At 41.3% G+C, this 13,466-nt stretch overlaps 1 protein-coding gene across 1 annotated transcript in view; it reads right to left on the bottom strand.

The window, feature by feature from the left end:
* Positions 1-12,884, bottom strand: part of CDC73 (cell division cycle 73) — a 476,174-nt gene extending 463,290 nt beyond the window's left edge. Inside the window, exons 1-2 of the mRNA XM_030205684.1 lie at positions 12,711-12,884; positions 5,043-5,148 (exon numbers count right to left, since the gene is read on the bottom strand). Of these exons, the coding sequence (XP_030061544.1) occupies positions 5,043-5,148; positions 12,711-12,841 (237 nt within the window). The 5' untranslated portion in view covers positions 12,842-12,884. The remainder of the gene's footprint in view (positions 1-5,042; positions 5,149-12,710) is intronic.
* Between the last annotated feature and the right edge of the window lie 582 nt (positions 12,885-13,466).

Raw genomic sequence — 13,466 nt, 5'->3', positions numbered from 1 at the left:
CCAAAGAGACCACAAAACCACCAGAATATACTGAGATAGCCCTGGGAGGGTGTGGAGAGCCAGCCTGCTTTTGCCACTGGTTAGGGAGGGCACACCTAGGCTCGGGGGAGGGGGGGGCATGGAGGCCAGCCATCCAGCCTCAGAGCGCAGATCCCGAGCAAAAATGCAGAATTCTGCGCAATTTCTGTGCTCCACAGCCGGGAAGAATTCTGGCAGGAGTAATATAGCAAAACGCAGACATAAACTATTCCAACTCTATACACTCGGTTATCCTGGCAAGGATCACCCATGTCATCCCCAACTCTGCAGCAGCGTATTCCACACTGTACAGCACCCAGAAGGAAAAAAAATACAGTTGTCAAAAATATAACTCGCCTAGAGCTCAGATTCAGAAAAAGGTAATTAAAAAACTAAACACAAAAACTCCAGGCACTACATGAAAACACAAAGAAAAAACTAATCTTAAAAAAAAAAGTGCTAGGGAATGTTTTACAGTTACATTTGTGCAACACTGTTACAAAACAATTCTGTGTGGCAACCAGGCAAAACTACTTAAAAAAAAAAAAAAAAAAAAAAAAAAACACTTCCCCAGCAGCTGTTCAATCCTCTCCATTTAGCTTCTCCAGCTGGCTGTCTTTCTTCCCTGCCTCATCTCTCCCTTAACCCTGCACTTTTTCTTCTAGTTCACTTTCTCAAAGCACAGTCCTTCTTGTCTCTCCTCCTCACCCTAGCCTTAGTTGCTCTCCTTAAACCTCGCCAGTAGAAAGAGCACGGCAATGGCTTTAGCCAAAGAAGCGAGAATGCATCTTTATCTTTCTAGACCAGTGATTTCCCAAACTGGGTTCCTCAAGAAAGTTAGATTGTAGGAACTGATTGTAAGAGCATATATGGTTTACATAAGTTGAGGGCTCCTTGGTGTATAAAAAAAAGGTTACACCATAGTAAAAAGTTTGGGAATCACCGTTCTAGACCTCTGCTGCCTATATCTCCAGCTATTTTCCCCCTTTCACTTCATACTCCTCAAGAACCACAAATAGGTCAGATTTGCAGTTCTATTCCCCCTCCATTACTGCTCCTGCCCTCTCCACCTTTTTTTTCCTCTTCTCCATACCACTTCACCCAAGACCTTCTTAACTCCCTCCTTTCCTACTTCAGGGTGCTTCCCTCTATTTTACTCTTCCCTTCCTTCATCGTTCTCTACCTCTTTCAGGGATCTTCTCCCCACATCAAAGTACCCTCTTCAGGAATTTCCTCTCTCACTTTTCAGGTCTGGTATTTTCCAAGTCCTTCTTTTTCAGGATCTTCTTTCATCCCTGTCCTCACAAGTCCTTTCCTACCTGACAGACAAGCTTGTCCTCTCATCCTTAGAAGGAATAGGAAAGGGTTAAAGTAGCAAAGAGAGGAGAGGAGTGGAGTGAAGTTTGAAAGTTGCATGGCAGAAAGGCCAGAAAGAACAAGGGAAGCACTAGAACAAGGAGGGAAAAGCAGAAATAAAATGTGACAAATCACTCAAAAGCAAAACAGAGTAACTACTGCAGGCTATAATAAAAGTGAGTAACTTAAGAGCAAAAAAAACTAAAAATAAGCAGATGCTAGGAAACAAAGGGCCCTGTTTGCTAAGCCGCATTATAAGCGTGTTAACATCTTTAACGCACATTAACCATGTACGCGCCTACAATATACCTACAGGCGCCTACATGGTTAGCGCATGTGCTAATTAATTGTAGGCGCGTTAAAAACGCTACTGTGTCTTAGTAAACAGGGCTCAAAGTGTTGCATAGGCCATAGACATTTAAAATACTATTTTGGAAGCCCAGAAATAAATACATAAATAAAAAACTTTTCCGCAGAAATATAAAAGGTTAAAAACAACCAAAAACCTGCTATTGTGGTTTAATGGTAAAATGGAAGAAGCACTGAAAAAGGGCATCTTTCAAAAAATGGATTGCAGACTCAAATGGAGACAACAGGGATGAATATATGAACTGGCAAGTAAAACTAAAACAATAAGACAAGCCCAAGATCACAAGGAGCAGCAGTGGGATTTCCTCTAACCACTAGGCCATTTAAATGTTCATCATCATATTTACAAGGATGATATACTTTTTTTTTTTCTTCTTTTGAAGGCGCATTAGTCAAAGCATTGGTGAAACTACAGCACTGTCTTTATACAGTGGCAACTTGGATGTCTGCAAATAAGCTAGCATGAAATCTTACTAAAGCCAAGACCACGGATCATGAGATGGTCTATTATTCTTGGTTTGCCATCTTTTATTCAAGTTCATTCCACCCAAACTGTGATTTTACCTCAAATATGTAATGCTATATCATGTTGGACTCTAGTTTCATGAAAACACAGATTAATGCCGTTACTCAATCTGCTTTTTTTTTTTTTTTTTTTTTTTTTTAAAGACTGAGGGATTAAAGAGTTATCAATGTGGGCTACTCTTAAAACATGCTACTTTATTGTTAACCCCAATTACTAGGAACTAGGTCTCCGCATAAAATAGGACTTGTACTAAAATATCATCTTAACAGTAGCCCATAATACCTATACCCCTTAGACTTGTGAGCATACTGAAAAACATTGCCTGTAGACTTTAGAACAGTATTCCACAGCCTTGTTTTATCTAAGCTACACTATTGTAATTCTACTTATATAGAACTCAGGTTAATATTAGGACTTTTGCAGATCTTCCAAAATTACACAGTTAGGCTACTTACTGGGGCACTGCTGTTTGAGCATGTAACACCTTATCTATGTTATTTAACTGTGTGCCAATATTTTTTTATAGGATTAAGTTTAAACTTTTACTTTTAATTCACAAAGTCTAACAAAAACGACATCCCATTTTATCTTCTGTTTTAAGATTTGCATCAACAGGTGTGATCATTACACTCAACAGGAATGCCATTATGATTACATCCACCATTTGTAGATCCATTTTTCGGAAACCAGAAACTCTGTTATTGATATAGTTACCCAACTTTAATGGAATAAATTGTCCAGCCAATTTAGGCTCCCGACAGATATAGCTACCTTTAAAGAGCAGCTGAAGGTCCTCTTTTTAAAGAGAGCCATTTTTGTTTTTCACTGATCGAGACATAAGCAAAGTACAATGCCAGCAAGTGAGTGATGACAGTGCCTTGCTACGTCTGGGACTTTGCTGCAGAATGTTTTTTTTGTTTTTTCTTCTTATATATTTGATGTCATGAGATATATATTAGTCTTAGTATTAAAGGGTGATTTTATGGATTATGCATGGCTGATTGTTATTTTAGAATGTTATGTTTTTGAATAAGCATGATTTTTCTTGTACTCTGCTTAGATATTTGATAGGTGTATAAGAAATTTTTAAAGACTATAGAAGGTAAAGAAAATGTGAGAAAATCAGCAACAGCTTGAAGGAGGCAGAACGCCAACATTGAGTGGGAAGCAACGGTAGCACAATCACAACTGGACAGAAGAACAGCCAATGGCATCAGCACTGACAAGGCAGGAAATAAAGAGGTCTACACTAGAGGTTCTTAACCCAGTCCTCAAGTTTTCAGGATATTCACAATGAATAAGCATAAGATAAATACTGCCTCCTTAGTATGCCAATCTACCTTATGCATATTCATTGTGAGTAACCTGAAAACCTGACTGGTTAGGTATGTCCCGAAGGATTAGAACCCCAGGTCTACAAGCATCAACAAAATTAAAAGAGTTGAAGGAGAGGGAAGAGGAATGGCAGCAGCAGCAGCAGGCATAAGGAGGAATAGACAATAGCAGAAACTTTACCTGATGACAGGAAGTGATCATTAACTGCAGCAGCATAATTGGGCAACTGAGAGCAGAAGTAAGGGCCAGTCAATAGCAGGGGGAAAAAAAATTGGTCAGAGAAGTGGGAAAACGGGCTTAATGGAGGAGTGGCCTAGTGGTTAGGGTGGTGGACTTTGGTCCTGGGGAACTGAGGAACTGAGTTCGATTCCCACTTCAGGCACAGGCAGCTCCTTGTGACTGGGCAAGTCACTTAACCCTCCATTGCACCATGTAAGCCGCATTGAGCCTGCCATGAGTGGGAAAGCGCGGGGTACAAATGTAACAAACAAACAAAAAAAAAAACATATCAGAAAAGGCAGCCAGTGGCATCTTTACACTATGTTGGAGAGAAGTTGGTGGTGGCAGAAACATCAGTGGGTGAGAGGCAGCTAATAGCAGCATTACAGCGTGGCCAGAAGCGACAGGGGAAGGAGAGACTGTTGTGATACTAGACATTAGGGTTCAAAAGACAAAAAGGTGCTTGTATGCAGTTCTCCCCAAACCCCAAACTTCTTGTTCCAAAGAAGCACCTTAGAAAGAATTAGCAAAGGGATTACAAGCAAGTTGGTTCCTCATACAGCTGCTCTCCAAGCAGAGGAGTGTACTATGGTCTTTGTGTAAATGGGCTCACTTAAAAAGTTCTCTCACCTTCTCCCAACTACAGAACAACAATGATATTTTAAACTGTTATAGCTAGCAATTAAAATCAATACTTTCATCACAAAAAAATAGGAAGACACTTTTTTTTAAACAATGTAATACAAGAGAAGTGTGCCCTATCTAGAGAGCCCTTAATTCCAACATCCCATAATGTTAAAAATATCAAACAAATTAAATCAAAACATCCGTGCCACTCTATAAGGAGCAACATTCTGTTCAGCCTCCATTTGTATCCTAGTGCATTTCTTATGGCAAAGATTACAATTGTGCCCTCCTGCATAACTTAACATTTATAAACTGAAACACCACCCATCACCAAGGACCACTCTATTTGAATTAACTAGGTCCATCTGGTGAAAATTTATAAAGTGGAGGGAAGGACAGGACACACCATCAAGAAAGAAACTCTTAACACACACAGACATGCCACATTTGAGGTTTTTTAACAAATACAAATAAATTATGGCTGCAAGGTTCAACACCTGCTATAAGCAAACCTTTGTGATTGTTATAAGTAAGGAGCTATACAAACAGGCGTCTCTCTCCACATTCATTCAGAACAAAGTAAGGTACTTACAGCAGCACGCCGGACATAGACAGGATGAGAAAGGTGGACATTATTCAGCAGGAACAAGATTGAATCCAAAGTGTAGTATTCCCGAGGCTGGCCCTCCTTCCCTGTCCTGAAAGATTAAACAAAAATAAAATAAAAAAAGAGCCAAAAAAGGTTACACTGAACAAAGTCCAAACTTAATGCTGTCAAGGTATTGAAAGAGTGGAGGAGTGGCCTAGTGGTTAGGGGGGCGGACTTTGGTCCTGAGGAACTGAGTTTGATTCCCACTTCAGGACAGGCAGCTCCTTGTGACTGGGCAAGTCACTTAACCCTCCGTTGTCACATGTAAGCCGCATTGAGCCTGCCATGAGTGGGAAAGCGCGGGGTACAAATGTAACAAAAAAAAAAAAAAACCCCATAAGGAAGTGTAATGCACACTATCCTCCAGAGACAAGAAATACTTTTCAGTGGAGAAAGAACAGGAAGATGCGTGTCCTCATGTCACATCCAGATCAAGACTGCATAATTAAGCAATCCCAGAAGCTCCTGCTCTCGCCCTAACCAAACACCAGGTTTCACAATGACAATTAAATAGAATTAATACCAACCTAAGTTTCCCAAACCATTCTCAGCAAGTGCAGTTTGTAACTTTAATAAGGATGTGAGATTTTCTGTATAACCTCATGCTCCAAATTTTTGGTGGAAAATATAGTCCAGAAACATCAGAGACGAGGAATGCTAGAAAGCTTAAGAAAACCTGTTAGCATGGACACATACAAAGGACAAACTATTGGCACAGTCGCAACTCCTACGGATAATATTACTGTCAATTTGCACCAATCAAAACAAAGCAGGTTGTTTTACCACCTTAGGATGGGGTTCCCACAGCAATGTATACCTGCTTTCTCTAAAAGTATTTCCAGCTGAAGATACATGTTATTGTTACCACCCCTACCCTAAATCCACTCACATTACACCTAAACCAGTGGTTCCCAAACCTGGCCCTGGAGGCACCCTAGCCAGTAAGGTTTTCAAGATACCCACAATGAATATTCATACGAGAGATTTGCATACACTGCCTTCACTGCATGCAAATTTCATGAATATTCATTGTAGATACCTTGAAAACCTGACTGGCTGGGGGGCCTCCAGGATCAGGTTTGGGAACCACTGCCCTAGATAATGCAGGTTGCTACTCGTGTTGATAAGACAGATGCCCCCTTGTGTAATGGTAAAACTATGCCAATTTCCAAAAAGCTCATTTTCAGCAGCAAATTGTTTTACCTCCAGAAATAGCTTTGAAAATTGCCAAACATGTCAAAAAGTATCTGCTACTGAAACTGGGGCTACTTCTACCACAGTGGGGCCTAATATCTCCATCCCATGTCACAAAACACGAAGAAACTTCAAGAGTTAAGAGCGAACTAAAGTTTCAGGCAAAAGTAGTACAAAGGCTTGCAAATTAGCTAGCCTGTTGGGCAAAACCAGTTGAAGTTTCTTTGAAATCCAAGGATTTCATTTTCTTCTACTTCAAGAACATTCTACACAAAACATAGTACAAACAAAACCCTCAGCAACAAGTGCAGTAGAACTTGTGACCAAGGTCAAACTTTTTTTGATCTGGGTGTTTCCTCCTGCTCCCTTGTACTGAAGCTCAATTGAAACTAGATCTGGAATCTGGCACCAGGGACCTTCATTTGTGATTTTTCCTTAAATTTATATCCATATGCTCATACTTAGCCTGGTTATTGCAAAGTGTTCCTGGTCAGGGGCCAAGCACAACAGCTTTTTCAGAAACCCTCTATCTGGCCACCAAATGTCACCCTGAAATAGCTACGCCTTCCCCAAACTCCCCAGGGATTGTGAACGCTGCCTCAGCAGCTTCTCTGTCCCAGCTGACCAAGGGAGCAAAACACCATACTCAAGAAATTGAACCAAGGACTTCCACAATGCAAGGCATTATCATCTAGCATCAGAGCAACTAAGCTAGACCAAGGTCCTTAAACTTAAAAAAATACTAAGCATTTTTGGCTGTTTTTCCTAACATGACTAGTCATATTTTTCCTTTCAGAGCCTGCAGAAAAGGAAAGCACCTCTAAAACACTATTACAGGAGTTTTGCCTGAACCTAGAAATCTGACACCCAGTGTCATGCATCATTGCTTTGTGCATCATGTTCCACATGGAATACTCAATATTTATGAAAGTTCTTTATAGTGACAGACTTGGACCAGTTGAGGATGAAGGCTTCTATACAGTTGTGTTAGGATTATTTCTGGCTCACACATTATCTATTTGTTGGCACTTGTTATTTTGTGTATAATGTATCAGTTATTTTGTATTCTGTTTGAATTTAAATGTGTCTTTGTATCTTACTATTCTGTACCGTTTCATGCATACTGTAATAGTCTGTCTTCTGTACTGCTTTATAAACCACCCTGTAAAGCTGTTGGGAGGGCCAATATACAAGGTGCTAAATAAGAACGCCAGCTCTCTACACAGTCTAAACCAGCACCATAATAGCTATCAGAAGACACCTCATACTGTACATCTACTTAACATACATCTACACACCTTCACTACCAAGTTTCCAGCCTCATAAATCTCATCCCTTAAGGATCATCCAAACATAATTACACAAAGCATGCAATGTGATTTTTAGCAATTTCAAAGTCCGTAACAACGCTCACATCTGCTTTCAAATAACATGACGTGTTAGACCTGGCATCTCAATGGAAGTGCCATAAATCACTCTGCAAAAACTTAAGATTGTGAGCCCACTAAGGGCAGAGAACGTATCTGTATATAATTTTAGGCCCAGTTTCTTTTTCCCAAGCTATCTGGAAATAGTAGAGAGGCAACTTATTTGCCTAATAACTAGGCATTTTTTCAGCCACTAAACAGCAATATCTGTTGGGTCAAAAGGATGAAATGTAGTGTGTTCCATAAAAAAACCTGGCTCCTGGCTAAGGACTTTCGCAGAACTAGCTAGTCTAGGAAAATGGGAAATAGCCCTGATAATTGCAAATGAAGGTTCATGGCACCTTGGCCCAACAGCCATCAATCAATTAACAGCCCCTTATCAAGCCACACTTACGGCTCCCGATGAAGTAATGCTAACAAAGCCCATTCATTTGAATAGGCTCTGTCGGGATTGCCGCACAGAAACTGCTAGCGTGGATCTGACGGGCCCCTAAATACAACTACAACAAGCATTAAGAGAATTTACTAAAAGTTGTATACTTAACTCAGGGAAAGAGTTTTTCGGTCTATGGCTAAATGTTAAATCAGTATAGGGCCAATAGTCAAACACTAGCAAACATAATAGCTCACCAGATAAAATTAGGCATGTAACATAAAACCTCTTCACATAAAAATAATTTCTAGGGACAGAAAATAATTACTCCACAACTCTACTAAGGGGGAGATGCACAAAACTTACTGAGCCAACAATGTCCCTTTTTTTTTTTTTTTTAACCGGTTCCAGACAGTTTAGTGAGCAGATTATTCAGCGAGAAACACACAAAGGCTCTGTGGGCTCCTTTCAGTCCACAGTGGCAGCCAACAGGAGTCACATGCTAATGTTTATAATGAGCTGTTTAATATTCAGATGTGCTTTGCAAGTGATGCACAGCCATTCCCGAGTGAGTCACAGAAAGGACCACCCACCTCTAGGAAGAGAAAATTTTACGGGATGTCTGGAGCAGCCGTAGCCAAGGTCACAGAGTCTGCACAGCAAGGAGGACGGAAAAAAGTTGGGGAGCTGAAAAGAAAGCTGCTCCCAGATGCACACTGTCACACTACACACTGTTTATTGGCTTTTAGCTCCATGCTCGTCTCTTGTTCCTCCTCCTGACTGGTCCTGTAGAGGAAAGTGCACCCAGAGATCCAAGACCCCCGGGGAAAGAGGAGCAGTGGCTGGAGCTGGGACAAGCTCTTCCTGTCCTGGAATTGCTCAAGACCCCGGCATTGGAGAGGGACCCTGACAATTTTCCCAAAAAGCACTTTTGCAAAAAAAAAAACAAAAAAAACAAAAGCATAAAGCTGCAGAGGGCTTTCATACACGAATACTGCTTCTATGCGTATATGAAATCCATAAAACGCTGTGGAATCTCCGGAGGCATTCTGGACATGCGCATAGCAACCATGTTTACCCACTGACTGCACCCTGGCCTGAGCTGAACGGTAAAAGTCCATACAGGTCGTTTTTACTGAGATGGAAATAGCAATTGGTACCTTATGGGGAGGGGACTCTTGTGCATTGGTCCCTTAGTCACTCCCAATACTGGGTCCCTGGAATTATTGAAAATTATAATGAGAGGTGACATGATAGGACCATCAGTTATTATATAAACCAGTGGTAGGCAACCGGTCCTCGAGAGCCGGAGGCAGGTCAGGTTTTCAGGATATCCACAATGAATATGCAGGAGATAGATCTATCTCCTGCATATTCATTGTGGATATCCTGAAAACCTGACCTGCCTCCGGCTCTCGAGGACTGGAATTGCCTACCTCTGATATAGACCAAAGCAATGGTTCAAAGAGCCATATTCAATTAAAATGTCATGTCAGTTATTCATACAGGCTCATATAAACATCATGAAGTCCTTCTCATTCTTTTGTGTTCATAAGCCACAGTGATTTAAAAATATGAATTATGTGACAGAATCCAAAATTCAAAAAAATTCTTCCAAAAACGTTAAGCCCGTTGAGCACATTACAATCGCAATATCAATGAATGTTAAAGCAGAATATGGAGAAAATACTTATCTGCATATTTACCATTGACACTCATCAATGACTGAAGAGTAATAAATGTGTATACTTGAATGATTGTTATGTGTATATAACAAAGTCTTGGGAAGAATTTTTTTTTAATTCCAGATAGAGCTCCTTCTCCCAGGGTTCACAAGCAGGCATATTTTCAAAGCACTTAGCCTTCCAAAGTTCCATAGGTTTCTATGGAACTTTGGAAGGCTAAGTGCTTTGAAAATAAGCCTACATAAGTACATAAGTACATAAGTAGTGCCATACTGGGAAAGACCAAAGGTCCATCTAGCCCAGCATCCTGTCACCGACAGTGGCCAATCCAGGTCAAGGGCACCTGGCACGCTCCCCAAACGTAAAAACATTCCAGACAAGTTATACCTAAAAATGAGGAATTTTTCCAGTCCATTTAATAGCGGTCTATGGACTTGTCCTTTAGGAATCTATCTAACCCCTTTTTAAACTCCGTCAAGCTAACCGCCCGTACCACGTTCTCCGGCAATGAATTCCAGAGTCTAATTACACGTTGGGTGAAGAAAAATTTTCTCCGATTCGTTTTAAATTTACCACACTGTAGCTTCAACTCATGCCCTCTAGTCCTAGTATTTTTGGATAGCGTGAACAGTCGCTTCACATCCACCCGATCCATTCCACTCATTATTTTATACACTTCTATCATATCTCCCCTCAGCCGTCTCTTCTCCAAGCTGAAAAGCCCTAGCCTTCTCAGCCTCTCTTCATAGGAAAGTCGTCCCATCCCCACTATCATTTTCGTCGCCCTTCGCTGTACCTTTTCCAATTCTACTATATCTTTTTTGAGATACGGAGACCAGTACTGAACACAATACTCCAGGTGCGGTCGCACCATGGAGCGATACAACGGCATTATAACATCCGCACACCTGGACTCCATACCCTTCCTAATAACACCCAACATTCTATTCGCTTTCCTAGCCGCAGCAGCACACTGAGCAGAAGGTTTCAGCGTATCATCGACGACGACACCCAGATCCCTTTCTTGATCCGTAACTCCTAACGCGGAACCTTGCAAGACGTAGCTATAATTCGGGTTCCTCTTACCCACATGCATCACTTTGCACTTGTCAACATTGAACTTCATCTGCCATTTGCACGCCCATTCTCCCAGTCTCGCAAGGTCCTCCTGTAATCGTTCACATTCCTCCTGCGACTTGACGACCCTGAATAATTTTGTGTCATCGGCGAATTTAATTACCTCACTAGTTATTCCCATCTCTAGGTCATTTATAAATACATTAAAAAGCAACGGACCCAGCACAGACCCCTGCGGGACCCCACTAACTACCCTCCTCCACTGAGAATACTGGCCACGCAATCCTACTCTCTGCTTCCTATCTTTCAACCAGTTCTTAATCCATAATAATACCAGCCTGAAGATGGTCCTCCTATTTCACCCCTTTCAATTATTTTTTTTTTTGTCACCATACTTCCAGGGACTAAGTATTGGGAGTGTTTTAACAGGGTCATACCACCAACATAAAAAATACTCAAATTATATATGAGGTTTCTAAGTCAAATAGTTCTAAATTTATGTATACCAGTTATTTCTATTGCAGTACTATAAAAATCATTAGATAGGAAATTATATGAATGGAAATAAGAAAGTAGCACAAAGAGTTAACAGCAGGTAAGACTTATAAGGCCTACCTAGTTTACCCTATATCATTCTCGATTCAATGCCATAGAACCTAGCTGATCTCTGGCTTTTCTTCACTTCTTTGAGACTGAGTTTCTTGTGCTTCCTTGAATTTCACTGAGAAACCAGCTTTTCAGCAAAGAAATATTGTGCAGTACTTTTAATGATGACACCAATATAACTAAGTGTCCTGCTGAAGTCTGCACACAAAATAGTTTCTGAGTTTTTGGACTAAAAGTGTGCATCTGCAGCATACAAATCCCACCAGCATAGACAACACCGAAAAGCTTAGTAACTTTTCATATTTATATTTCACTGTCCAAAGGCCAGTGAAGTCTCAATATAATGCCAACCCACTAAGGCAGAGCCTAGTAACAAGAGAAACAGGCCAGACCAGTGGACAAACCCCATTAATTCTAGTTACTTAATCTTCCTTTAAATCAGGTACAAATAGACAAATCCTACAGAGCCAGGGAAATACATAGTGTATCTGAATGTAATCACTTGAACTACTACTAAAAAGCAGTGAGCTAAATCCAAAGAATAATTACATAACAACATAGTAGATGACGGCAGAAAAAGACCTGCACGGTCCATCCAGTCTGCCCAACAAGATAAACTCATATGTGCTAATTGCTCTTCAGAGTTCAAAAGTTTGTTACTGCATATTTAGCACCGCGCTTGTACTATACCACAAGCATTTGTAAACCACTGATTCCCGTTCTAACTTCATAAAACTACAAATCGCAGGGGTTGAACATACCAAGGGGCATCTCTTGTACTTTCCTGGTGCACAAGAGGCAAATGCCTCTTTCTGATAAGACTAGCCGATTCAAAACTTTCATCCCATACCGATCAACGAGAAACTAAAAGTTAACAGCAGACACTCAAAAATAACAGTTTTAAGAAGCCGAATGCTATACAAACATCTAGATCCAAGAGAGGAAAAAGAAATAGGAGATTCGGTTGCTCAGAAAAGTACATCACAAACATACACCAGAGACGGGGGAACGAAGAGGCAACTGGTTCAATCAGAATAACGCTCCGGAGACAGTCAGCTCATGCTCCCTATGTGCACAACGGGAGAGAGTTTTTTCAGCACACCAAGTCCCGAGTACTTTAAATGAAAGACCCGCAGCTCAGGCAGGGAATAGGAAGCTGTGCACAGAACATGAGTCCCGATCCACCTGAACTGTAAAGAGAGAAATCACAGACACCACCCTGTTTTCTCTATCTCTCTCTCGCACTCACCCCCAGATAACATAGTTGGTCTTGACATTCTTCGGCCAGGAGAACTCTCCAAAGATCACCTCATCCCCCTTCACCACGATCTCCTTCTTCTGGATGTTGTACTGACGCAGAACGCTCAACACGTCCGCCATCTTGCCGGAGCATCAGGGCCAGCGGTAGGACCCCTCCCCGAGCTATAACCCGCGCGCCAAGGGCTGCCCTCGTCAAACGCCTGAGAGCCGAGAAAAGCGAGCGCGGAGCTGGCTGTGGCGGCCTCCGAGCGCCAGAGGGAGCCCGGGAAGCAGTCGGAAAAAAAAAAAAGAGACAGAGCTGGAAAGAAATGGGAATTTCCGGGAAAACGCAGTTTAGCCTCGTTCTGGTGGCTCCATGTGACAAATTCAGCGTTTGATAACTTTATCGACATGACAAATTTTCTGTGAGGATAAGGAACTAAAGAAAAAAAAAGAGAGAAAATAATGTATAAATTGATGATGATAATCTAATAAAACTGCAAGGTGTAGAAAGTTACTAAGATTCTGGTATTGCACTGATGACAGCTGATGACATTTTGCAGCTGGCTCCCTTCTTTCTCTAGCCGCATGGATAAGTGGGAAATGGGTTATATGGGAGGTAAACATAGAGGTGCTACTGGGACCCGCCGTGCGTACGTAACACTTGGGCCCTGGTTATAGCTGTATAAGTGGAGTAGCAGGCGGTGGTACCAGGCTCCCGTTCTGTTGATGCACCCTCCACCTTTTTTTTGTTTTTTGCAAACTC

Source organism: Microcaecilia unicolor, chromosome 6, assembly GCF_901765095.1.
Source record: "Microcaecilia unicolor chromosome 6, aMicUni1.1, whole genome shotgun sequence".
NCBI lineage: Eukaryota > Metazoa > Chordata > Amphibia > Gymnophiona > Siphonopidae > Microcaecilia > Microcaecilia unicolor.
This window is presented reverse-complemented; position numbering and strand designations above follow the sequence as displayed.